Genomic DNA, 24,637 nt, shown 5'->3' with positions numbered 1-24,637 from the left:
CTTAATTGTTCTCTCTTCTCTCCAGTGCATCCTCCACTGTTGCCAAAATGATTTTTCTAAAGGGTAGGTCTGATCAAGTCACTCTCTTAACTAATAAATTCCAGTAGTTCATGGTTACCTTTAGGATCATATAATATAAGCTCTCTGGCATTTAAAGACTTTCACAACCTAGCCCCAACCCACTTTTCTAGTTTTATATACATTGTTCCTGTCCTGAGCTCCATGGTCCAAATGACCTTTTTTAGGCTGTCTGTCACTCACAACACTCCATCTTGCATCAGGCTCTTTTACTTCCACCTCTTAGAATCCTTCATTTCATTCAAGACTCGACTAAAGCATCATCTTCTGTACTGAAGCCTTTCCTGAACCTAACCCCAGCTACTAATCCCCTCCTTCCCCAAACGTTGTAGATTCCAGTGTTAGACTTTCAAAGCCTCTTACAATTTGATCCAGCTGAACTTCCAGCCTTAAGACACATAATGCCGTTTGGTGCACTGTAGGCCCACCTGACCTCTCAATTCTTCCCACACAACACCCCATCACACATCTCTAGCCTTGGTACTTGCCATCCCCTAGGCCTTGAATTCTCTTTCTCCTCTCCTCTGCCTCAGAGAGTCCCTCATGTCCTTCCAGACACAGCTCAGGCACCATCTTCTTTCCCGATCCACTCCAACTGATGGTGTCCTGACCACCTTCTATTTAATGACTATGTTTTCACTTTGTCAGTTGGTAAACATTAAATACCTACAATGTTCCTGGCACAGTGCTAAGAGCAGGGGGTACAAAGAAAAGAAAGAAGACAGTCCCTGTCCTTGAGGAGCTTACATTGTATTGGAGGACACAGTGTGTGCTGTGCATATTGTCTCTGCTATGAGACTGTGAGCTTCTTGAGAGGAGGGAATATCTTTTTCTTTTCTTTGTATCTTCAGTGCCTAGCCCCATAGTAGGTACCTAATAAACACTGGTTTGTTGATCTGTACTTATCCATGTAGTCATTGTCTTTCTCAGTAAGATGAAAAGTCAGTCTTGAAAGCTGGAACGGTTTCTTTTTTCACTTTGGGTCCTCGGCACCTGCCACATGATAGATGCTTAAATTAATGTTGGTCGATTGACAGATTGATTGTTTTCCAGGCCTGCTTTCAGAAAACTGGAGCATCAGTTGTTGCCATTCGAAAATATATCATTCACAAGTATCCTTCACTGGAGCTAGAGAGAAGAGGCTATCTTCTTAAGCAAGCACTGAAGAGAGAATTACAGAGAGGAGTCATCAGACAGGTAATGATGATTCCAGCAAAGGAGATATTTGGGCATTATATATTATGCTATATTGTATTGTAGTACATATTAAGTATATTACCCCGTTGGTTGCTATCAATCTCATACTTGGTTGGGAAGATTGTTCTCAGCCTGTTTTCCCAAAAACCTATCATTGTAACATGGTGAATAGTTAATAGCTTATTCTAACTCAATATGTCTGAGAACAGTTTTCATAAAACAGTACCAGCTGACTTTAGAAGTAACAGCATATTCTTTTTTTTGAGGGATCAGATGCTTTGGCAGAGCTGATGGCAGATTCAAAACCAAGGCTTAGGGGAAGGGACTTGCCCAAGCCCACGTTGTTACAATAGTGGCAGAGCCAGGCCTAGAACTCAGATCTTTTGACTCCCAGTCTGTGGTCCTTTGAACTACACCAAACTTCAGAATATCATTTATTTGTGGGAAAATCTGTCTTGTTTGAGCCATGGTCACCTATCTGGCACTAAAGATCTGTGTACTCTAAAATTTTCAAAAGTATTAATGAGACACAAACAGCTGTGAGAATTTTGTGTTAAACTGATTTTGGTGTTAGCCTGATTTTTCCTCGATTAAAAGTCAGGTTCTTTAAACAATCTAGAGAAATCCAGGGTAGAGAGAAATCAGCTCATGATAAAGGAATCAACTTTGATTACAAGGAAAGATGATTTAAAAAATCTGAAAAATCATCTTGAATCTCTGCCTATTAACAAAAACAAGGGAGGCTTCTCATGCTGGAAATCATAGGAAAACCTAACTTATATCCAGGGAGACTTCTGCTTGGAAGTGATTATAAGAATGTGATGTATTTTTTTTATCTTACATGAGAGTTTTTTTTCTCCTTTAGCAGGTAGTTCTTAAGGGAGCCCTATAGTCCTCACAATTAGCATTTGTTAATGTAGTTTACTAAATTATTTAGAAAGTATGAGATCCCCCTTCCCCATTGTAGAATGGGGTCTTACATGACAAAGCACTGTAGTTTTATTAGTGCATTGGAAAGGCTTACATTTGCATTATAAATTTATTTTAAAATAGAAATAGTTGTCATTGCAATTACAACTATTTCAGGTAAAAGGAAAAGGAGCTTCTGGGAGTTTTGTGGTGGTCCCAAATGCAGGAAAAACCGTTCAGAAGTCTAAAGACAGAAAGGTAAGATATATATGTCCAGAAGGCATTTGAACACTATATTATTACTATATTTATCTATTTTAGTTTGATAAGTTTTTTTGTGAAGTTCTTTCAAACTTTCCCTATACTTAGACCTAGTTTTCTTCCCCTTTATTTATTATATGCCTTTTATCTCACATCCTTCCTCACTTCCAACCAAAGATACACACTTAGATACATAATACCCTAATATTTAAACTATCTCTATGCTTATTATTGACATATACTTTCCAGATGTAAACAGCCACCCTAGGCTTGAACCAGGTGGCCATAAAAACTTATTCCTGCCAGCTTAGACTTTTCCTTTCCCACTCTATTGTTGCTGTAGACTTGGTGCTGCCTAGAGCCCCTACTCTCACCCCTCCCTGCATCTTAAATCTTCTGAGTGTCATTTAAAGATAGAGATGGTAAATTTGGTAGCGCTGAAGGGGAAAGTGGCATCCTCCAGCCCTTGAGAGTTCCCATGATCCTAGAGTCCTTTTTTTCACTCCACCCCAAGTTCCTGTGACAGAATGTCTGGGAGTGATTTATGCGTTCATCTGAAATTTAATTCAGTCCTTCATATACCCAAATTCAGTTAACACAAACCTACTACAGTATATGAAAGTCCTCACCATCATCTGTGGCCTTTATGTTTCCACATCTTAATGGGAGAGAGGAAAAAAGATAGGTACTAGGGAGCCTTTATATACTATTCCCTTCAAAACCTCCCTGCGAGGCTTTGGGACAAGAACGTGATTCTATAGTCGGAGGGAAAAAGGAGAAACACTGCTGGAAAACAACAGGGAAGATCACTGAAAAGGAAATTGGGCCAGCTAGTGCCTGGGGCCCTGAGAAGAAATGCGAGTCAGAGGAACGCCACGCTAACCCTGCTCCTCTCCAAACTCCCCCTCCCCCTAGCACTAGTTAAAGGTAAGAGTTGTGAGAGATAGACACTAGTTCCGCGCCGCCCCCCAATCCTTCCTGGTCTAACCTCCAGTCCCAGGAGCAGCTAGGAGATGAGGGGGCCCTGAGGCCACTCTGAAGGGTGCAGCAGAGAGAAGAAGGTGCAGTCTTGTCATCTCAAGTTGGAACTCAGAACTTATGTTCCCTTAGAAAGAACTGAAAACCAGAAGGCTGTGCAGACTGTAATTAAGCTACCTTATGAATTAAATTAACTTTTAGGGAGCCAACTGGGAACCTAATCACTACAGCTAAGATCATATGTCTAGAAAAATACCTAGTACAGAGAAGTTTTAAACCAAATTCTGAAAACCACCTGTGGATAAGTTGGGGGTTGACTCTACATACAGCTCAAGGCAAGATTGTTCCCTTCATCTTAATCCTTGCAACTCTTTGCACCTTCTCCACATGTGGATTTCTTGCAAGAGAGCATAGAGATTCTGAAAAAGCTCACTTGCAGTGAACTTTACCCCTAAGTCATCTGTCACTTAGCACAGGGCCTCCTAGCACATAGTAATCATTTAATGCAAGCTTGTTAACCATTCTCTGTTACTGAAAACGTAGAATGGTTTCTTAAGTGCTCCCCGCAAATCTGCATTTTAGGTTCCTCTGCATATTCTGGGCTCATTGAGTCTGGGTGTAATGCCCTAATGGAGACCTATAGGAGACCTATCCTTCTACAAAAGGGTTCCATACGTTTTCATACCTACTGTATGCTATATACTGTACCCTCTGATGGGTAATGTGTTTTGCATATCTAGAAAGAAATTAATACTTCACTCAGCTCCATGGATTTAACAAATAATTTGTGGAAGCAAGACATATATGTAGTAAAAGGAAAGGAAACACAGGACAGACAGACATTTAGAAGTTGCCATAGGACTTGTCAAAGCTTTGAAGAGAGTGAGGGCACCTGCATCATCTACTCTATTTGACAGTGTTTTACATATTAAAGTATTTCTTAACAAAATTTATGTGTTCTGGAGTGACTTATATTTGGGATATATTGCATTTCAGAAGAGTAGTTCTACATTAGCTCCAGAACAGCAGGTAAAATTGGAAGATGTTCTCCCGCTGGCCTTCACTCGCCTTTGTGAACCTAAAGAAGCTTCCTACAGCCTGATCAGGAAATATGTGTCTCAGTATTATCCTAAACTTAAGGTGGATATCAGGTATGGACATGTAGTATGAAATTAAAAACATGCATGCGCTGAAATGTTGGGATTTAAAAATGTCTTTCCCTTGGCCCTTTCCAAGATTGGAGATTGGTCAGAGCAGTGAGAATGTCAGATGTTAGGGCTGATGCACTTCTAGACACACAGGAGGCTGAAATATTAGACTTCTAGTCCAGTGTGATTTCCACTGTACCATGTCTTTGGAGCTTGTAGTATATAAAACAATAGAATTTATTTACTCTGCATATTCAGTATTACTAAGCAGAACTATGGTCAAGAACTTTATCATTGAATATTTTCAGTGCTTTTAAGATTTGTGTAGCATTCTCTGTCTTCATATATAAAATTATGGGCAAATTCATGTAGTAGTTAGTTTATAAAAGATAATGCTTACAGATATTTTAACCATCTTTGGGTTTATCTCCCATGCCTGGTTGCAAGTTTGATCGTGTGAATTTGAGTTTGCAGTCACTAGAATTTCTCTTTGGAGCTGAAGTTGAAATTATGCATTGAAATGTAGATAGGGTGATTATTTCACAGTTAATTGTGCTACATAATAGCTTATGTATTTATGTACCTGGGTCTTCAGTCTGAAGTATAAAATATTGTCTGTTATTGAGAAAGAATTCATAAGATTTGCTGTGCCTTTTTTTACGGGATACTAATCAGAGCATAGAATAATGTTTAGTCTAGTGCCAATTCTTGTTTTGATAACTGAAGCAAATCAAGTTGCTAAAATTTTAATCCAGAAGCAAAATTCTTAGAAAACTGTTGAATTATTTTCAGAGTATCAAATTTAAGCATTAGTTTATTTAACACTCTTTAGGACTTAACACATGGAATCATGAAGTTGTGAATCTATGCTGCGAGCTCCATTGAAATAGTTCTTGTGTCCACGAAGGCAAACTCAGGGGAAGAAATATAGCATAAACATGTAAACATGGAAATTCATTCTACTTGCAGGTCCCTCTGTTACAAGATTACTGGTAATTATAGGTATATGCAATAGCTCCCAACTAGTTTTCTCTTCTGTGTGATTCTGCAGGGCTTGAACAAAGACAGTGAACTGTACTTTAGTTTGTTGTATATGTTGGAATCATAAAATGTTAGAGCTGGAAGGAATCTCAGAGGTCTAATCCAATTTCCTCATTTTATAGGTGAGGAAACAAAGGCTCAAAGAGGTAATGGGACTTACCCAAGGTTGCAAAATAGGAACCTGAACCCAGTTCTTTTTATTCTTTATTCAGTGTTCTTTCCTTCACACTGTACTATAAGGATATTGCTTGTTAATACATAGAAGACAAATCCAAAGTCCTTTTATCATTCTTTATGTTATTTGACTTTTCTGTGTCATTTGATAATGCTGATTATCCTATCCTTGAAACTTTTTTCCTTGGATTTTATGAAACCAATACAACCCATAATTTCCTCCTGCATTTTTGATATCTTTTTGGTTATCTCATCGCCTAAATGTAGGTAACCCAAGATTTAGTCCTAAGTCTTCTGCTTCTCTCTCTCATGACTCTGTCCAGATAGTTCATTGATTCTCATAGTTTCATCTATGAAGATGACTTCCATATCTCTTTGTTGTAGAGGGCCAGCTCTGAGAAAGTCCATTCTGGGATAAGATACAGGCCAGGTTTTCCCTGAAGCCTGTTCTTGCCCTTGGGCTGATAACTCAGTGTGTGGGCTCTCCAAACCACCCCCTTCAGGGCACACATGCTCTCTCCAAAGCTCCCTCAGCACACACATGCTGCTCAGGATGTAGGCTCTCCAAGCCCCCTCAACACACACGTGCTCTCTCCAAAGCTCCCTCAGCACACACATGCTGCCCAGGATGTAGGCTCTCCAAGCCCCCTCGGCACACACGTGCTCTCTCCAAAACCCCATGGCACACATGTGCTAAACACCACCTGTGGGCTATTAACACAACATTGTTTACGGCAAAAGGGGAACAAAGCATGAGGAAGTCATGCTGTATAACAAATGTCTCACACGTGAATTTGTTGATTTGCTTGCCTAAAAAGGTATATAAGCCCTTTTCTTCAACTTGATCAATGGAGCCGACCTATACTCTCCCGCCTAGCCCATGTAATCTTTTCACTCTCCACGGCATTCAGCCATCTCTGGCCAATTCAGCACCACAGCCGCTGGCGGCACTTTGTTTCATCCCAACCTTTTGAATGTCATTCATAAACAACCTGTGAACATATTTCTCCATGGATTTCCTATCATCAGTATACCTCTTTAGCCTTGAGGAATGCGTCTCCACTCTAGGTTATCAGGGAAAATGTACTATTCATTTTTTTTAATGGAAGAAATATTTCATGGCGAGAAAAGAAGAGAAACGATCTGAAGAGTTAGAATGTAACCTCACTGACCTGTGTCAGGAGGATGGAGGATGAAAAAAATTGTTAATGTGGAAAAAAAGAGGAAGGAATATTGAACACTGCTTGGACCTAAGGAATAACTATGAGATGCTTTCCATAGCAATGGGAGGTGGGTGACTGGACCCTCTGAGGAGAAAACAGTGGCTTATATTTCAAGGAATGGTCAAATATAGATCCACAGAAATCCCTTAAGAGTCAGAGGCAAAAACTATGAATACTACTTGTTGATTCTCTGGTGAAGGGTACTGAAACAGCCATTTGTCAAACTAACATTAGGAGTACAGAGTTCTGCTGCCTTCCCAAGTTTTATATCTGGGTTATAATGGAGAAATTGCCTGAGACTTCTCAGACTGAACTCAAATAATGCTACTAAAAAGTGTAGAGAACATGGCTAAGGTTTATGAAGTCCTGGACATTCTTAGAGTCACAGGTGGTCATGTCATCAATGCTGTCCTGCCAAAGACTAAAGAAAGGAAAGGCAGATTGGGAAGCATGACTTATTTTTAGTAAACTATCAGTTCTACTAAAGTATAGCTAGAAAAAAAAAAGCGTATGTAGGAAAGAGAACTGATGCTGTGGAAAGGAGCTGGACCAGGCTGTCTTTAGAGACCCTTCTGTCACTGACATTCTGTGATCTTGCCAAGTGAACAAGTTGTGATTGTGTCAGCATATTGTTGGATTTCTGGACCCAGCTCTTGGCCTTGGATGGAGTGTACCTAAAAAGAGCTGGTAAAGATATATTTGCCTGGAGTCTTGCAAGTATAATCAAAAGGACTTTTTATTGAGAAGAGTGGGTAAGGAGAACAGAAGGAAGAGCTGCCCAGTAATTCACAGGAGACACAATCCAAAAAAGAACCTGCAGTGAAACCCATGGCTGTAGACATCTCTATATAAATCTTAAAGATTACAAAGCAGGAAGGCATATTTAACCTCATTGAAACCCATTGGAACAAATACATCTTACTCACAAGGATGAGAGTAAGATAGGTAGATAAGGATAGAATTGTTATTGAGATCCACTCCTTGAAATGAGCAGAACCAGGAGAACGTTGTGCACAGTAACAGTCACTTTGTGCAATAACCAACTTTGATAGACTTAGCTCTTCTCAGCAATGCAAGGATCTAAGACAATTCCAAAAGACTCATGATGAAAAATGCCATCCACATCCAGAAAGAGAAGTATAGAGTCTGAATGCAGATTGAAGCCCATTATTTGCTCTCCTTTTTTTTTTTCTTTCATGGTTTCTCCCATTGGTTCGAATTCTTTTTTACAACCTGACTAATGTGAAAATAGGTTTAATATGAATGTGTATGTAGAGCCTATATCAGATTACATGCTGTCTTGGGGTGGGGAGAGGGAAGAGATGGGGAGAAAATTTCAAACTCAAAATCTTATGGAGGTGAATGTTGAAAACAGAAAATAAAAAAAAAAAATTTTAAACCACTCCTGTGAAGAAACCTAGAGGAGAAACCCTAGTGGAGACTATTTCAGTGAAGATCAACAAGAAGCTTAATCATCAAGCATTTATTAAGCTCCTACTATGTACCAAGCATTGTACTAGGAGAATCAAACCATATTCCTAAACAAGTGTACTTCACAGTATTTAAATAAAAGGATGAAGCAGAAAGAGTTCAGGAAGTAGTTCAAAAGCCTAGCATCAAGGTTTATTCAGACATCTGCTAGAGCTCTTTGCGTATTCTTGGCTCACTTTAAATGATAATTTTATCCTTCAAAAGATGCCTGAAATAGAGTAATTTCCGTAATGAATATCGATGCACAAATTTTAAAATACCACCAGAGAAATCACAGCAACATATCACGAAGATCATATACTATGACCAGATGAGATTTTTTACCAAGAATGTGAGACTGGTTCATTATTAAGAAAACTGTAAGTATAATTGGCCATATCAATAACAAAAATCATACGATTATATCAGTAGATGCCAAAAAAAACTTTTGACAAAATATAACACCCATTCCTTTTAAAAATGCTAGAAAGCACAGGAATAAATGAAGCCTTTCTTAAAAATGATAAGTAATATCTATCTAAAGCCAAGAGCAAACATTATTAGTAATGGAGGTAAAATTATAAACCTTTCCAGGAGGATCAGGAATGTCTGTTACCACCATTGCAATTCAATACTGTACCAGAAATGCTAGCTATAGCAATAAGACAAGAAAATGAAGGTCTGAGCATAGGCAATGTAGAAACAACTGTCACTTTTTAACAGATTATATGATGGTATACTTAGAAAACCCTAGAGAGTCAACTAAAAAACTAGTCAAAACAATTAACCACTTTAGGGAAGTTGCAGAATTTAAAATAAACCCACACAAATCATCAGCTTTTCTATATATTACCAACAAAACCCAGCAGGAAGAGAGAGAGAGAGAAATTCCATTTAAAATAGCTGTAAACTGTACAAAATGTTTGGAAGTATATCTGCCAAGACATATACAGGAACCATATGAACACAGTTACAAAACACTCTTCACACAAATAAAGACAGATGTATACAATTGCAGTTAGATTAATTGCTCATGGGTAGGCTGAGCCAATATAATAAAAATGACAATACTAAGTGACTCTGAGGTACCATCTCCCTCCCACCCAATTGGTTAAAATAGCAGAATAAGAAAAAGACAAATGCTGGAGGACATGTCGAAAAATAGATACCTTAATGTACTGTGGTGAAGTTGTGAACTAGCCTGGTCATTCAGGAGAAGAATTTGGACATATGCCCGAAGGGCTATAAAACTGTGCATACCCAGCAAAACCACTACTAGGTCAATATCCCAAAGAGATCAAAGGAAAAGGACCCAAACGTGATCCATCATTGTTGTGGTCAAATGGGATTTTCTAGATAAATGAATAATGAAGTTATCATCATTTGGAAGTCTATGCGTGTTCAGAATCGCACCAGAAAAAAGGGTGATAAACCACCTCGTATCTCCTTTGCTTCAGGAAAACAAGGTGCCTGTAAATGATTGTTTGGCCAGTCCTATTTTAAGAAAACAGAACATCATAAGAGTTTGAAGCCGAAGGGACCTTAGAAAACTGTCTACCAACTTGTTGTCTTGGATTTGTATGATTGTTACCTGTTTTGTGTTTTTTATTTCCCTCTCAGACCTCAACTGTTAAAGAATGCACTGCAGAGAGCAGTAGAGAAAGGCCAGTTAGAGCAGATCACAGGCAAAGGAGCTTCTGGGACATTCCAGGTCAGAGGCTGAAGGTTCATTGTTAGAACTTGTTTGGCTTAATCCTTTTTTTTTCCTTGGTCCCTTTTATATAACCGTTTGTATCTACCTGAACCCACTTCAGAAATATGCTGTGCATTGTGTTTTTCTTTAGGAATGTATCTTGATCATTGCTAAACTTCTCTTTTTGTTGTTATCCTTACAGGGTTTATAGGGTTATTTATTATTTTCACTAGTACAAAGCTTCTTCATTTTTCAGAATGCTAAAGGGAAGTATTCTCTGATATAAAAAGGATTTAATTCATTTCATCTATGAAAATGTAGTACGTATTTCAAAAGCAGCATATGTGGAGACAAGTGCTGTTGCACAGGAGTTTAGCGTATAGTTCATATGAGAGTTACAGGTTAACTCATTTATCTATTGGGGTAGTTATACCTAGGCCTGAAGAATTGCCACATGCTTTGAATGGTATAATGGGAGAAGAGAATAACTGAGAGTGTCCATAAGAGGGTTTGGGGATTTTAAATTAGTTAGTTTAGGTTCTTGGTGGTTGGAAAGCAAAAGTCCCTAATGCGACATTTTAATTTAAAACATATCTGTGCTAATGCAGGAGCTCCGACCCACCTGGTGCAGAGGAGTCTTGTCTTGACCTGCTTTGGGAGAGTGTTGTCTTGATGCTTTTCTCTTCCTCCTTGGAAAACAGCTGAAGAGATCAGGGGAGAAACCCCTGCTTGGTGGAAGTCTGATGGAAGATGCAATCCTGTCTGCTATTGCTGCCATGAACGAGCCGAAGACCTGTTCAACAACCGCTCTGAAGAAATATGTCTTGGAGAACCACCCAGGGACCAATTCTAATTTCCAAGGTAAGACTCAGGTGTGCACTCGGCATGGTCAGGGGAGCTCGCTGTTTGCACAAGGACTCTACTCTCAGTGCCAGCACAGACACACCACAGACTGTAGGGAGAGATGGTACCTCCCTGGTGGAAGTGGAAATGCAAGGTCAGCAATAATTCACCCGTATACCAACTGTGTGTCGTACACTAAGCACTTGGTCCAGGTGGGGATGGTGACGTTGGTACCCAGAACAGAACATTACAACAGGAGATAAGGAAGTGGAGAGCCATGAGATCAGATGAGGAAGGACCACTGCCCTCCATTCATGGTTGGTCATTCCTCATGGTTCATAGAAAGATCACTGAACTCTGGATTACCAGACCTTATTTCATAGCCCAGCTCTGCTACTCTTATCTCAGAGACCTCAAACAAGGCACTACAACCTGCCTTCGTGCCCCTCATCTGTAAAGTGAAGGTCTGGACTAAGATCTCAGGTCAGATTTGTCATTCTGGGGTGCACAAAAGGAAAAAGATAGACCATCTCACTACGTGTCCTGTTTTCGAATGTTCATTTAATAATAACTAGCACTTACATAACTCTTTAAAGTTTGCGGAGAGCTTTACACATTAACTCATTTGATCCTCCCAATAACCCTGAAAGGAATGTGCTTGTTATCATTACCATTTTACACAAGAGGAAACTGGGGAACAGAGAGATTGGGATTCGCCTAGGGGTCACACAGCTAGCAAGCATCGAGGAAAACCTTCCTGAATTCACATCAGCACTCTAGCCACTGCAACACCCAGCCGCCTTTTCTTTATATAAGTGATTCTAAGACTTCTTTAATTTCAACCTGAAACTGATCAAGCAAATTCGAAGAAAAATGTGAAACTAATAAATTAACTCAGAGAAAATTACGGAGTGAACCAAAGCAAATTATTTTAAGTAAAAAAAAAAATGTCTTAGAGTCTGATTAAAGGCTTTCATGGGATGCTCCATTTACTTTTTTATTAGAGGGTATGCCTTCTAGAAGTGTTTTTGTTTTCAGTCTAAAGTATCTTTTGTCAGAGGAGGAAATTGTTCATGTGGTATCTTGTACCAAGTCTCTGTAATATGTTTACCTTTCTCTTGTATTATACTCTGTGGTGATTATGTTATACTCTTTCTGCCTGCTTTGTGAATTGAAGGAAGATGGTTAAATTTTTTTTTTTTAGATTTAAATTTAATTTATTTATTTAACATATTTAGTTTTCAGCATTGGTTTTCACAAGAATTTGAATTACAAATTTTCTCCCCATTTCTACCCTCACCCCCCACTCCAAGATGGCATATATTCTGGTTGTCCTGTTCCCCAGTCAGCCCTCCCTTCTGTCACCCCACTCCCCTCCCATCCCCTTTTCCCTTCCTTTTTTGTAGGGCAAGCTAAATTTCTACTCCCCATTGCCTGTGTATCTTATTTTCTAGTTGCATGCAAAAACTTTTTTTTTTCTTTTTGAATGTCTGTTTTTAAAAACTTTGAGTTCCAAATTCTCCCCCCTCCTCCCTTCCCACCTACCTTCCCCAAGAGGTCAAGCAATTCAACATAGGCCACATGTGTATCATTATGTATAACCCTTCCACAATACTCATGTTGTGAAAGACTAACTATATTTTGCTCCTTCCCAACCCATCCCCCTTTATTGAATTTTCTCCCTTGACCCTGTCCCCTTTTGAAAGTGTTTGTTTTTGATTACCTCCACCCCCATCTGCCCTTCCCTCCATCATCCCCCCCATTTTTTTTTATATTCTTCCCTCTTCTTTCCTGTGGGGTAAGATACCCAATTGGGTATGTATGGTATTCCCTCCTCAGGCCAAATCTGATGAGAGCAAAATTCACTCATTTCCCCCTCACCTGCCCTCTCCCCTCCTCCCACAGGACTGCTTCCTCTTGCCACCTTTATGCGAGATAATCCACCCCATTCTATCTCTCCCTATCTCCCTCTCTCAATATGTTCCTCTCTCATCCCTTAATTTGATTTTATTTCTTTTAGATATCTTCCCTTCATCTTCAACTCACCCTGTGTCTGCTCGCTCTCTCTCTCTCTCTCTGTCTCTCTGTATATATATATATATATATATATATATATATATATATACATATATACACACACACACACACACACACAGATATATACATACGTACACATTCGCTTATATATATATTATATATATATATACATAAACATATATACATATATGCATATTCCCTTCAGCTACCCTAATACTGAGGTCTCATGAATCATACATGTTATCTTTCCATGTAGGAATGTAAACAAAACAGTTCAACTTTAGTAAGTCCCTTGCAATTTCTTTTTCTTGTTCTTTTTCTTGTTTACCTTTTCATGTTTCTCTTGATTCTTGTGTTTGAAAGTCAAATTTTCTATTCAGCTCTGGTCTTTTCACTGAGAAAGCTTGAAAGTCCTCTATTTTATTGAAAATCCATATTTTGCCTTGGAGCATGATACTCAGTTTTGCTGGGTAGGTGATTCTTGGTTTTAATCCTAGCTCCATTGACCCCCGGAATATCGTATTCCAAGCCCTTCGATATCTTAATGTAGAAGCTGCCAGATCTTGGGTTATTCTGATTGTGTTTCCACAATACTCAAATTGTTTCTTTCTGGCTGCTTGCAGTATTTTCTCCTTGATCTGGGAGCTCTGGAATTTGGCGACAATATTCCTAGGAGATTTCTTTTTGGGATCTATTTGAGGAGGCGATCGGTGGATTCTTTCAATTTCTATTTTGCCCTGTGGCTCTAGAGTATCAGGGCAGTTCTCCTTGATAATTTCTTGAAAGATGATATCTAGGCTCTTTTTTTGATCATGGCTTTCAGGTAGTCCAATAATTTTTAAATTATCTCTCCTGGATCTATTTTCCAGGTCAGTGGTTTTTCCAATGAGATATTTCACATTGTCTTCCATTTTTTCATTCCTTTGGTTCTGTTTTATAATCTCTTGATTTCTCATGAAGTCACTAGTTTCCACTTGCTCCAATCTAATTTTTAAGGTAGTATTTTCTTCAGTGGTCTTTTGGACCTCCTTTTCCATTTGGCTAATTCTGCCTTTCAAGGCATTCTTCTCCTCATTGGCTTTTTGGAGCTCTTTTGCCATTTGAGTTAGTCTATTTTTTAAGGTGTTGTTTTCTTCAGTGTATTTTTTAGTATTTTTTTGGGTCTCCTTTAGCAAGTCATTGACTTGTTTTTCATGGTTTTCTCGCATCTTTCTCATTTCTCTTCCCAATTTTTCCTCTACTTCTCTAACTTGCTTTTCCAACCTTTTTGAGCTCTTCCATGGCCTGGGACCAGTTCATGTTTTTCTTGGAGGTTTCCGTTGTAGGCTCTTTGACTTTGTTAACTTCTTCTGTCTGTATGTTTTGGTCTTCTTTGTCACCAAAGAAAGAATCCAAAGTCAGACTGAATCTGGGTGCGTTTTCGTTGCCTGGCCATATTCCCAACCAACTAACTTGACCCTTGAGTTTTTCAGTGGGGTATGACTGCTTGTAGACTAAAGAGTTCTATGTTCCACGTTTGAGGGGGATGTGCCACCTCTGCCACACCAGCACTCCTCCTTCCCCAAGAACCCCCAACCCAGACTGGCCTTAGATCTTCAGCAGGCTGTGCACTCCTGCTCTGATCCGCCACTTAATTCCTCCCACCAGGTGGGCCTGGGGCCGGAAGCAACAACAGCTGTAGCTGCCCCACCTCTGCTGCCCCTGGGGCTGGTAGCGGAACTGCGAACTCCTTCCACTCCCCCAGCTTTTCCCACTAACCTTCTCCGCTGTCTTTGGTGTTTGTGGGTTGAGAAGTCTGGTAACTGCCGCAGCTCACTGATTCAGGGTGGTAGGGCACATTCCACCCGGCTTCTGGTCTGGATGGTCCGCGCTGCTCACGCTCTGCTCTGCTCGGCTCCCGGCTCCCAGCTCCCAGCTCCGTGTGGGATAGACCTCACCCAGAGACCATCCAGGCTGTCCTGGGTTGGAGCCCTGCTTCCCTCTGCTGTTTTGTGGGTTCTGCTGTTCTAGAATTGGTTCAGAGCCATTTTTTATAGGTTTTTGGAGGGACTCGGCAGGGAGGTCACGCTAGTCCCTGCTTTCCAGCCGCCATCTTGGCTCCGCCCCCTAGATCTGACCGATGGCTAAATTTTTAACAAATGGAAGCTTAAGTAATTTGACATTTACTCTTTGAACATGGAATTTTGGTGCACATTCTCAGTTTTTGTCCAAGTCCACATTTAAAGTAAAACAAACCAAAAACCTGCCCATGCCCCATGAAGTCATTGAGTAATGCCTGCCTACTTGAAGGAGTTCGGTTCTTGATCTTAAAGCACTAGAAAGCATTGGAATACATTTCAGGATCTCATCAAACTATCCTTGGCCCTTGCTGCAGCTCAAGATAGTGTCCCCTTTGGGCGACTCTGGAATAGATTTCGTAAGACAGCTCTGGTCCAAACTCTGCTTCATGAGATCCTTGGGGTATTGCAAGAATGCAGACATTTGAACTTTGGCCAAAGAGTGCACCCAGTTTTTTTTTGTTTTATTTGTTTTTTGCCAGAATATTACATGTTCTCCTGGAGCAGGGGTTATTTATCTGGGTTCTGTAGATTGATTTCAGGGGATCTGTGAATGTGAATGAGGAAAAAGGACACATTTATTTCAGTAAAGTTGGTTTCTTTTGTAATCCTGAGTATTTTATTTTATGTATTTTTTTTTTTAAAGCCAGACTGCCGAAAAGGACCATGACACAAAAAAGATTAAGAACCCTTATCCTAGAGTCACCAGTTGTTTTATACAAAATTAGAGTATTGGTCGATAGATTTTTGCTTTTTGTTCTCAGTTCATCTACTGAAAAGAACCCTGCAAAAATGCGAAAAGAATGGATGGATGGAACAGATCTCTGGGAAGGGGTTCAGCGGCACCTTCCAGCTTTGTTTTCCGTACTACCCCAGGTAAAGAGAGGTTTTCACACATAACATGACCCATTGTACCGTGCAGTTGAATTTATAGAGTCATAGATTTTTGGGGCAGGATGAGACCTTAGGAATCATCTGGGGCCTGAGTTCTAGGCTAACTTATTCATCTTACAGATGAATAAATAGCTGGAGGGGTCAAGCCCTACGGTTTCATAGCCAGGAGCCAAGTGTTTCCATCTAACTAGTTTTCACCAGTTCCTGTTCTCATATCCATTAGATTGTGAGTAGTTCTGCTGTTCCTTCTTTATTAGACAAATTATTAAATTTGGCATCTGATGCTGCAAATCCCAGCTTACACAGTTGTGTACTGTGGCCGCATAGCATGGAGAGCTGGGGGGATTCAGCATCACAGGCTCCCGAGTGCTTTGGCTTTGCTTCTGACTTGTAGCTTGCAGGAGAGTCAGGCATTCCTGCCTCATACTTGTGACTCCTCAGGAAGTGGGGAATCCAGATGCTCCTTCTAGCCCCTATTGCAAGTGCCTGTGATCCCACTGGTGTTGGTGTAGCCAGCGATGGGAGGCCCAGCCCATCCGTACCCTCTCACTCTGAGTAATGTAATTGAATGTTTAATAAAACTCCATGACATGCATCCTTAATATTTTAGGAGGAGCTCATTGTGGTTTTATTCCACTTTGGGAACAAGCGTAAATTTTATTGAACTTGTTATTAAGTGACAGACCAATCCTTTTGGTTTAGTTGTGTGTTGATACGTTGTATTTTACAAATGAAATGTTCTTCATGTAAATTTCAAAGCCCAGCACATTGTGATATTGTTTTATAGACTTACTCATCAGGGTGACCAAGAATTCCTGTTATCATGGACAGAAAAAAGTGCTTTTGATGGCATATAGCTCTTGCAAAATAGAGAATACTCAGTCCCTTTTGGGATTTCAAGCGCTGAACTGCTTTGTTTGAATTTTTTTTGTTTGAACTTTTTTTTAAGGTTGTGGTTGTGAAGGAGCTGCATAGGGAAAATTGGAGCATGGAATCCTGATGCTGCTTATGCATATTTATTAAAGGGGTGTGGGGGGTGCCTGGGGGGTGTACACCTATATTTTCAGAATAAATTGTAACCTCATTTATAATCATGCGGGGGGGGGGGGTGCGGCTAGGTCCTTCTGCTTGTTTTGCCATCTGCTATTTAAGTTTGCATTGTTTTGACCATCCTGAATAGGACTTTTGTTTTAACCTGAGTTCTTTTCACAGCCCAGGAGTGTTATTTCCAGAGAAGCAGCAAGGTGAAGAGTCTGAGGAGTCCGAGGATGATGATTCAGAAGAGGAGGATGAGGAAGATTCATCCGAGGAAGAAGAATCTGAAGAAGATGAACCACCACCTAAGAAAAGGTATAGAAATTTGAAATTACTTTACCTGAGATAAACAAATTGTGGTCAGAGGAATAATTGTAGGTCACTAAGTGTTGTGGCTGAAGGGACTCTAGAGATCATATACTCCATCCACCCCATGTTACAGATGAGGACATTGAGGCCCAGGGGCTTCTTAAGAGAATAAATTTAGAGTTAGAAGGAAACTGACAAGTCATCTATTTCGATCACTTAGTTTACAGGAAAAAAACTTAATGAATGTAACATAGTTAAAGACAGAAACTCCTTTAGCACCACTGGTTGTTTCCTCATTTAATGATACATTTGTTTTTTAATCTTTTCCTTGAGTAGTCTTTCCAAGTTGCCTCTTTAAATCAGTGAATTCATAATACTCCTGAAGCAAATTCTGTTCTTTATTCCAAACTTTGCCTAGTGGTGTTGGTGGAAGAGTCATCCAAATCTTTGCTATTGCCAGCACATACTCTACTGTACAACCTTCTTATAGTTTATAAGATCGTAGTATTTTTTTTATTTTTTGGCAGGGCAGTTGGAGTTAGGTGACTTGCCCAAGGTCACACAGCTAGTACATGTGTCAAGTGTCTGAGGATGGATTTGAACTCAGGTCCTCCTGACTCCAGGGCCAGTGCTGTACTCACTGCACTACCTAGCTGCCTCCCAGATCATAGCATTTTAAACCTGAAAGGGACCTTAGAGGTCATTTAATCCATCCCCTCATTTTACAGAGGAGGAAATGGAAGCGACATTACTCATCCTGGGTCACTCACCTAGCAGGTGGCAGAGCTGGGAGTAGAACGAGCCAGCTTACAGATTGAAAACTTCCTGAGGACAGAGAATACTTTACGTTTTTGTATGCCCATGTCCTAGCACAGTGCCTTACACTTAATAAATCCTTATAGAATTGAATAGTGAGTGATATAGCTCAGACTTTTTCTGTATCCAGCACTTTGCCCACTCTGCTCTGCCACCTGTCCACCAAGAGAGTATTTTAACAAATGAAAAGCTTATTTGTTTGAGCTTTCTTTTTGATACGTAAAAGTTCTTGAGCAAAGTTCTAAACTTGAAACCAGAGAAGCACTATTCTAAGCACAGTTAATGTTTAATTTGGTGTTTTGCCAAACAAATAAAAACTTATTGGCAAAATTGGAGCTGGGCAAGGATTTGAATGATGTCCGTTAATTTTGTACCACTTTGGCCAACTTTGCCATTTCGTGGTGTGACCCTAATCATTTGTAAGAGTTCCCATCTATATGTGACTTTTTTGGCAAAGTCAGCAGGCTCTTTGTCATCCAAAATGGAAACACTCATCTGCCCAGCTTTTTCCTTCTTAACAGATTGCAGAAGAAAGCCCCAGCTAAATCCCGAGGAAAGGCCACCTCAGCAAAGCAAAGAGATTCAAAACCGAAGCCCAAAACCCCTGCTGCCCAACGAGGAAAAGCAAGACCCCCACCCAAGAAAGCCCCACCCAAGGCTAAAACACCTGCCAAGAAAACCAAACCAGCCCCACCAGCCATCAAGAAGTCTGGTAGCATCCCTTCCAAGAAGCCAGCAGCAAGTGGGAAGAAGGATGGGAAATCTTCCACCAAGGGCAAATCCAGGAAATCTCTCCGAGCCAAGAAGTGACACTATAGGCACAGGGGTACTGCAATGAAATTCAAAATCTTATTTCTTAAGGTCATTGTGCATTTGTTTTAGTTTTGATGCTTTTAAAATTGCATTTTTTTTTCTTTGAAAAGCACGGGGAGGGAAGATAAAATAAACCAACTTAGTCATTTGTTAGCTTTAGGTACTATTCTTGGTACCTATCCCTCCCCTCAGCCATTTTAGTTTCTGCAACAGTTCAGGATTTTTCTAGACCATGTAATCTATATTTGTTCTTTTTTCCTTTCTCTCTCCCAACCCCTTTTCTTCCTCTTTCAAGTGGTCAGCTTAGGCTTTATGGTTTGGTTTTCTTTTAAACAATTGCAGAGAAGATTTTTATATTTTTAGAAAGCTTCGGGAACAGAACAATGTGACATCAGGTACTAGAAGTAAAGAGAGAGGCAGTATGACACTTCTGCCTTCAGGGTCTTCTGTGTCATAGCTGTAGAGCTTTTATCAGTGAAACAGCTCCACCAACTCTCCAACGAGAAACGGGATTCTTTTAGCTTTTGAGAAATAGCCACAGATATCATGATCCCATTGAAATCTGAAAGGATGAAGCTCCCACAGGCCGTTTGTTAAAATGAAAAGCTTCCTGTTCTAACCAGCCCAGACCAGTGCAGTCCCTTCATATCGAGCACAATTCTCACATCACTTGGTTTTTTGGTTAAATGGCATTACAGAGATGCATTGTTGCTGTGGTTCCTCATGTCATCAGTCTGTTGCTGAAAAACACAACGTATAAAAATCTTCTTAATCAGATGTTAGATATATTTTTTTAAGACTAAGCGCCTGAGTTGTCACCTTCTATTTGCCATTTTAAAGGGAAATGTTGGAGAATTATATGGTCGCTAACCTAGAGATGCTAAGTGGGAAAACATGCAGTTTGCTAAAATAAATGAAACTAGATTGCAGACCCATCTTGTCCCCTCCTCCTGCCCTCCCCCTCTTCCTTTCCTCAGCACCTTTGACGTCATTTGGGTGGCTTCGTCTCTGAGATTTTTTTTTAAGTAAATGAAGCCTGACTACCTAACCCTTTTTTCTTTGTATTTTGTTTTGGTATTGTGAGGTTGTGTTAAATATTACTAAGCTTTCTATCTGAGAAATTTCCATTTCTGATTCTTAATTTAACTTCCCTGTGGCACTTAAAATTTTTATTGTCTTAAGATATTCAATGTACATCTTCTGGTCCTTTGAGTACTGCCAGAGGCTAAACCTGTTTGTTTCATATTCATTCCACGTGCAGTCTGTTTTCTGGGATCCTTTCTATAGCCTCAGTTTGGCTAGGGAATGGACTTGCGAAGATTAGCTTGATTTAGATTCATGCTCATATGTGATCCCATCATGAATTTATTGGAATTTGTGTTGCATGTAAGGCAATCTTTCCTGTTGTAAATCTTCCTTTTTTATGTACATATATTTTGAAAAGTATGAATAAACATGAAATTTAAAAAGCTGTTGAACTGTAGCTTTTATTTAAAAGTTTGTGGTTTATCCCCAGAAGTAGCAAAATATCGCCCTTACTTTGAAATCTTTTCCTTCTTGAAATATTAAGCCATTTTCTCTGTTAGGCTTTTTTTTTTAATAAAAGTTCCAGTGCGGTTGTTTTCATGGAACCACAGAATGTCGAAGCTGGAAAGGGCTTGCACCAGAATCTCCTTTGCCTCCTGCAGACTCCAGTGAGAGGGAGCCTATGGCCTCCCAGGGTGGCCCACTCCCACTTGATATTGCTCTGCATGTCAGTAAGTGTTACTTGCCACCAAACCTTTTTTCGGTTTGCTTCCGTACAGCTTCTTCCCATTTGTTCTGGTTCTGCCTTGTGGGGCCAAACAGAACAAGTCTGTCCCCACTAGAGACCTGCTCCCTGGTAGCTTTTGAATCTTCTGAACCTGAAGACAGCAGTCCTGTCCCCACCATGTCTTTTCTTCTTCAGGCTTCATATTCATAGGTCTTTGACCCCTTTTACTGACCACCTCAGGACAGCCTCAAGTTTACCTATGTCTCTCCTAAATGTGGTTGGCAGAACTGAACCCAGCCCTCCAGACCCTACCTGCCTAGGGCAGAGCACCACATGGCCATCTCCTCCCAAGAATAGTCGCCTCTGAGGGCCCCACAGGCATTTTTGTCTGTCACTTCATTCTGCTAGCTCATATTGAGATTGGGGTCCACTGAAACCCCAAGATCTTTTTCAAACTGTTGTCTAGCTAGACCTCTGACTTTCTGAACCCTCAAGTGCTTAACTTTACATTTACCCATTGAATTTGATCATGTCCTGTGCAGCCCAATGTTCAAAATACTTTTTAATCCTGTCACCCAGCATGTTACCTGTCCTTCCCCACCTGGGATCATCTGCAAAAGCATTTCGTTTAGGCCTGGAAGCCTCCAATAAAAATGTTCAACAGCAAAGATCCCTGGCGCATTCCACCAGAGAGCTAATCCTTAGCTCACATCGGACCACTGACCTTCATTCAACCATTTCTGATCTAACTCCCACCATGTCTCCACTTTTCCACAAGTATAAACAAATGCTTTGCTAAAATCTGGCTTTAAAAAAAACTTTAACAAATTGCTTGCCTTTTCAATGGTAGGGGGTGGGGGAGGGAAGGAGGCAAGCATTTGGAACACAAAATTTTAAAAGGTTAAAAATTATTTTTACGTGTAATTGGGGAAAAATAAAATATTAAATGTATTTAAATCTGGGTAAACTACACCTAAAGTGCTGTCCAGTTTTGCAACCAGGTCATCTTAATGGGGCTTGCCCTGTTCTTTTTTCTTTTTTTTTTTATTAAATTAGATTTTTTATTTTTAGCTTACAACACTCAGTTCTACATGTTCTTGAGTTTCAAATTTTATTCCCTTCCCTCCCCTCCCTCCTCCCCCTCCAAGATGGCATGTAGTCTGATATAGATTCTATATAAACCTTCTCATTAAACTTATTTACACAATAGGTTGTACAGAAGAATTATGACCAATGGAATGAATCATGAGAGAGAAGAAACAAAACCAAAAAAGAAGAAAAAAAAGCAAATAGTTTGCCTCAATCTGCATTCAGACTCCACAGTTCTTTCTCTGGATGTAGCTAGGTCTCTCCATCATGATTCCTTTGGAGTTGCCTTTGAGCCTTGTATTGCTGAGAAGAGCCAAGTCTATCAAAGTTAGTAATCACAGAATCAATATGTCTGTGGTTGTGTACAATGTTCTCCTGGTTCTGCTCCTCCCACTCAGCCTCATACCATGTAGTTCTTTCCAGGTTATTATGAAGTGCGTTACTTCCCCATTTCTTACAGCACAATAGTATTCCATTACATTCATACACCACAGCTTGTTCAGCCATTCCCTGGCTTGCCATGTTAATGAAACCATGCCAGCCCTCTGGGATCATAAGCCTTGTGTCAATGGAGAAAGGTGTTTCCAAAGACACTAATGCTTTATTAAGCCAGTGTTGTGGAAAACGTCTCACATATTCAGTTCAAACTGTTCCTAGGACCTCATGTCCTATCTTTCATGATCCTGGGGCTTGTTTACCACAAATGAGGGGAAAACTGCTCCCGTGGCTTCACGCTCCAAGTGGTCTTCACTTATTGAAGGGAGGGGGCTTCCTGGGGCTCAGGGAAGAAAGGTGAAGTAGGAGCAAAGACACCTGCAGTCTTGTGTTAGGCCAAATGTCTATTCAGACACAAATTTGAAGACTGCGTTCCATACGGGCATACTAATTCCTGCTGTAGTATGGCAGGTAATTCCTAACGGTTATGAGTGCTAAATACCTGTTCTGAGAAGTACCTGTTCTTTTAGAAGCTCAAGTTTGAGACAATATTTTAGAGCCTGATTAAAATTTCTTTTTTTAAATGGGCAGCGGCACAGTGGACAGGTGCTGGGTCTTCAATCGGGAAGATCTGAGTTCAAATTTTGCCTCAGGTACTTCCCAGCTTTATAACCCCAGGCAAGTCATTTTACCTGTCTGCCTCAGTTTCCCTGACTGTGGAATGAAGGTAGTAATAGCACCTGCCTTCCAGTTGAAATGAGAATCAAGTGAGAAAATATTTATGAAGCACTTAGTACAGTACCTGGTACACAGTAGGTACTATATAAATGCTTCTTCCTTTTTCTTCCCCTTCTCTTAATAAGGATAATTTTTATTTGCTTTAGCAACAGACAATACCTGAGGACAATAACAAAATGTAGCCTACAACTACACACAAACACAAACACACACACACACTTCTGCTTAAGGCCTACTTAGATTGACATGAAGTACCGCTTTTTCCTCCTTTGGGATTCTTCTAGGAATATTAATCTTAGCTCATGTTTATAGTGTTTCGTAAGGCCAACAGTCCAAGTATTACCACTGTCATTTTGTTGATGGCGTAAAGGAGGCATAGTGAGGGGCGGTGGCCTGCCCCTCTGGGTCTCACGGCTGGGAAAGCCTCTCACCCCAAGGCTCTTCTTTGCTTACACCTTTATCATCTCTCCTTATGTGCTCTGCAAGAAAGGAATCATTATCATAGGCGGGTAGGTGGTTCAGTGGATAGAGCACTGGGCCTGGTGTCAGGAAGTCCTGAGTTCAGATGTGGCCTCAGACACTTACTAGTTGTATGACCCTGGGCTAGTCACTTCATCGCTCCCTCTGTTTCCTCATCTGTAAAAAAGGGATAATAATGGCACCTCCCTCTCAAGGTTGTTGCGAGCATCAAAAAGCGTTTAGCACCACATAGACATCCCCTATTATTATTAATATTCCTTATGGGTTCTTTATGGACAAGCCATGACTTCATGCCTAACAAGAAATGCAGCAGTCATCTGGCTGTGACTGAGGGGCAGCGAACACTGTCATGTCCTTTGGCACTTAAAAAGTAGTTGGGCAGATCAATCTAAAGATATTTGAAGGTGAAAGATTCTGACCCTCTTGTCCCATAAAAAGAGATTCTTGTTGCAAAGAGAATAGGAATTCTTTCACTTTGCTATGTTACCTGAAGAAAAAATTTCAAGACCCTCTAAAATCCAACCCCCAGTAATGTCGACAAGCATTTATTAAGTACCACCTACATGCCACGCACTGCGCTAAGTGCTAAGGATGCAAAGAAAGGCAAAAAAGTCCCTGCCCTCAAGGAGCTCCCAGTCTGATATGTGTGTGTGTGTATACACACATATGTATTATACGTGTATATGTATATATATACACGTGTGTATTAGATATAACATGTAAACATGGATATGATGTGCAAAGAACTACGTACAAACAAGAAATGTGAATCGTAGATGACCTCAGAGGGAAGGCACTAAGGTTGCAAGGCTTCTCGGAGAAGGTGGGATCTTAACTGAGACCTGAAGGAATCCAAGAGGCAAAGGTCAGGACACGGAGAATTCCAGGCATGGAGGAGAGAAAAGGTGCCAAGTCCAGACATATGTCTTGTTCCAGGAACGGCACAGTATGCGGAGAGGAATAAGGTACAATGTGCAAAGGTAAGAAAGCCCAAGATCATGAAGAGCTTTAAAAACCCGACGGAAGACTTTATACTTGGTAAATATATATTATACATATGCATGTATATGCATATGTGTATACATATGTGTGTATACATACATACATACATATATACATACATAGCACCTGTAGGGGGTAATTGGGAGCCATTTGAGTTTATTGAC

General features: G+C 40.3%; 1 protein-coding gene across 8 annotated transcripts in view; it reads left to right on the top strand.

The window, feature by feature from the left end:
* The window catches only part of HP1BP3 (heterochromatin protein 1 binding protein 3), a 34,709-nt gene extending 14,262 nt beyond the window's left edge, over window positions 1-20,447 (top strand). For 7 of the 8 annotated variants that reach the window (XM_036742697.1, XM_036742695.1, XM_036742701.1 and 4 more), the window contains 8 exons: window positions 1,132-1,275; window positions 2,362-2,442; window positions 4,420-4,574; window positions 10,100-10,190; window positions 10,874-11,033; window positions 15,874-15,985; window positions 17,216-17,353; window positions 18,685-20,447. In XM_036742697.1, coding sequence (XP_036598592.1) covers window positions 1,132-1,275; window positions 2,362-2,442; window positions 4,420-4,574; window positions 10,100-10,190; window positions 10,874-11,033; window positions 15,874-15,985; window positions 17,216-17,353; window positions 18,685-18,973 — 1,170 coding nt within the window. In that variant the 3' untranslated portion in view covers window positions 18,974-20,447. Of the gene's footprint in view, window positions 1-1,131; window positions 1,276-2,361; window positions 2,443-4,419; window positions 4,575-10,099; window positions 10,191-10,780; window positions 10,851-10,873; window positions 11,034-15,873; window positions 15,986-17,215; window positions 17,354-18,684 lie in introns of those variants that run through there. The other variant, XM_036742702.1, reaches the window with a different exon arrangement.
* Window positions 20,448-24,637: the final 4,190 nt, after the last annotated feature.

Source organism: Trichosurus vulpecula, chromosome 2 (assembly GCF_011100635.1).
Source record: "Trichosurus vulpecula isolate mTriVul1 chromosome 2, mTriVul1.pri, whole genome shotgun sequence".
NCBI classification, from domain to species: Eukaryota; Metazoa; Chordata; class Mammalia; order Diprotodontia; family Phalangeridae; genus Trichosurus; species Trichosurus vulpecula.
Note: the sequence above shows the minus strand (reverse complement) of the source record. Positions and strands in the feature narration are given on the sequence as shown.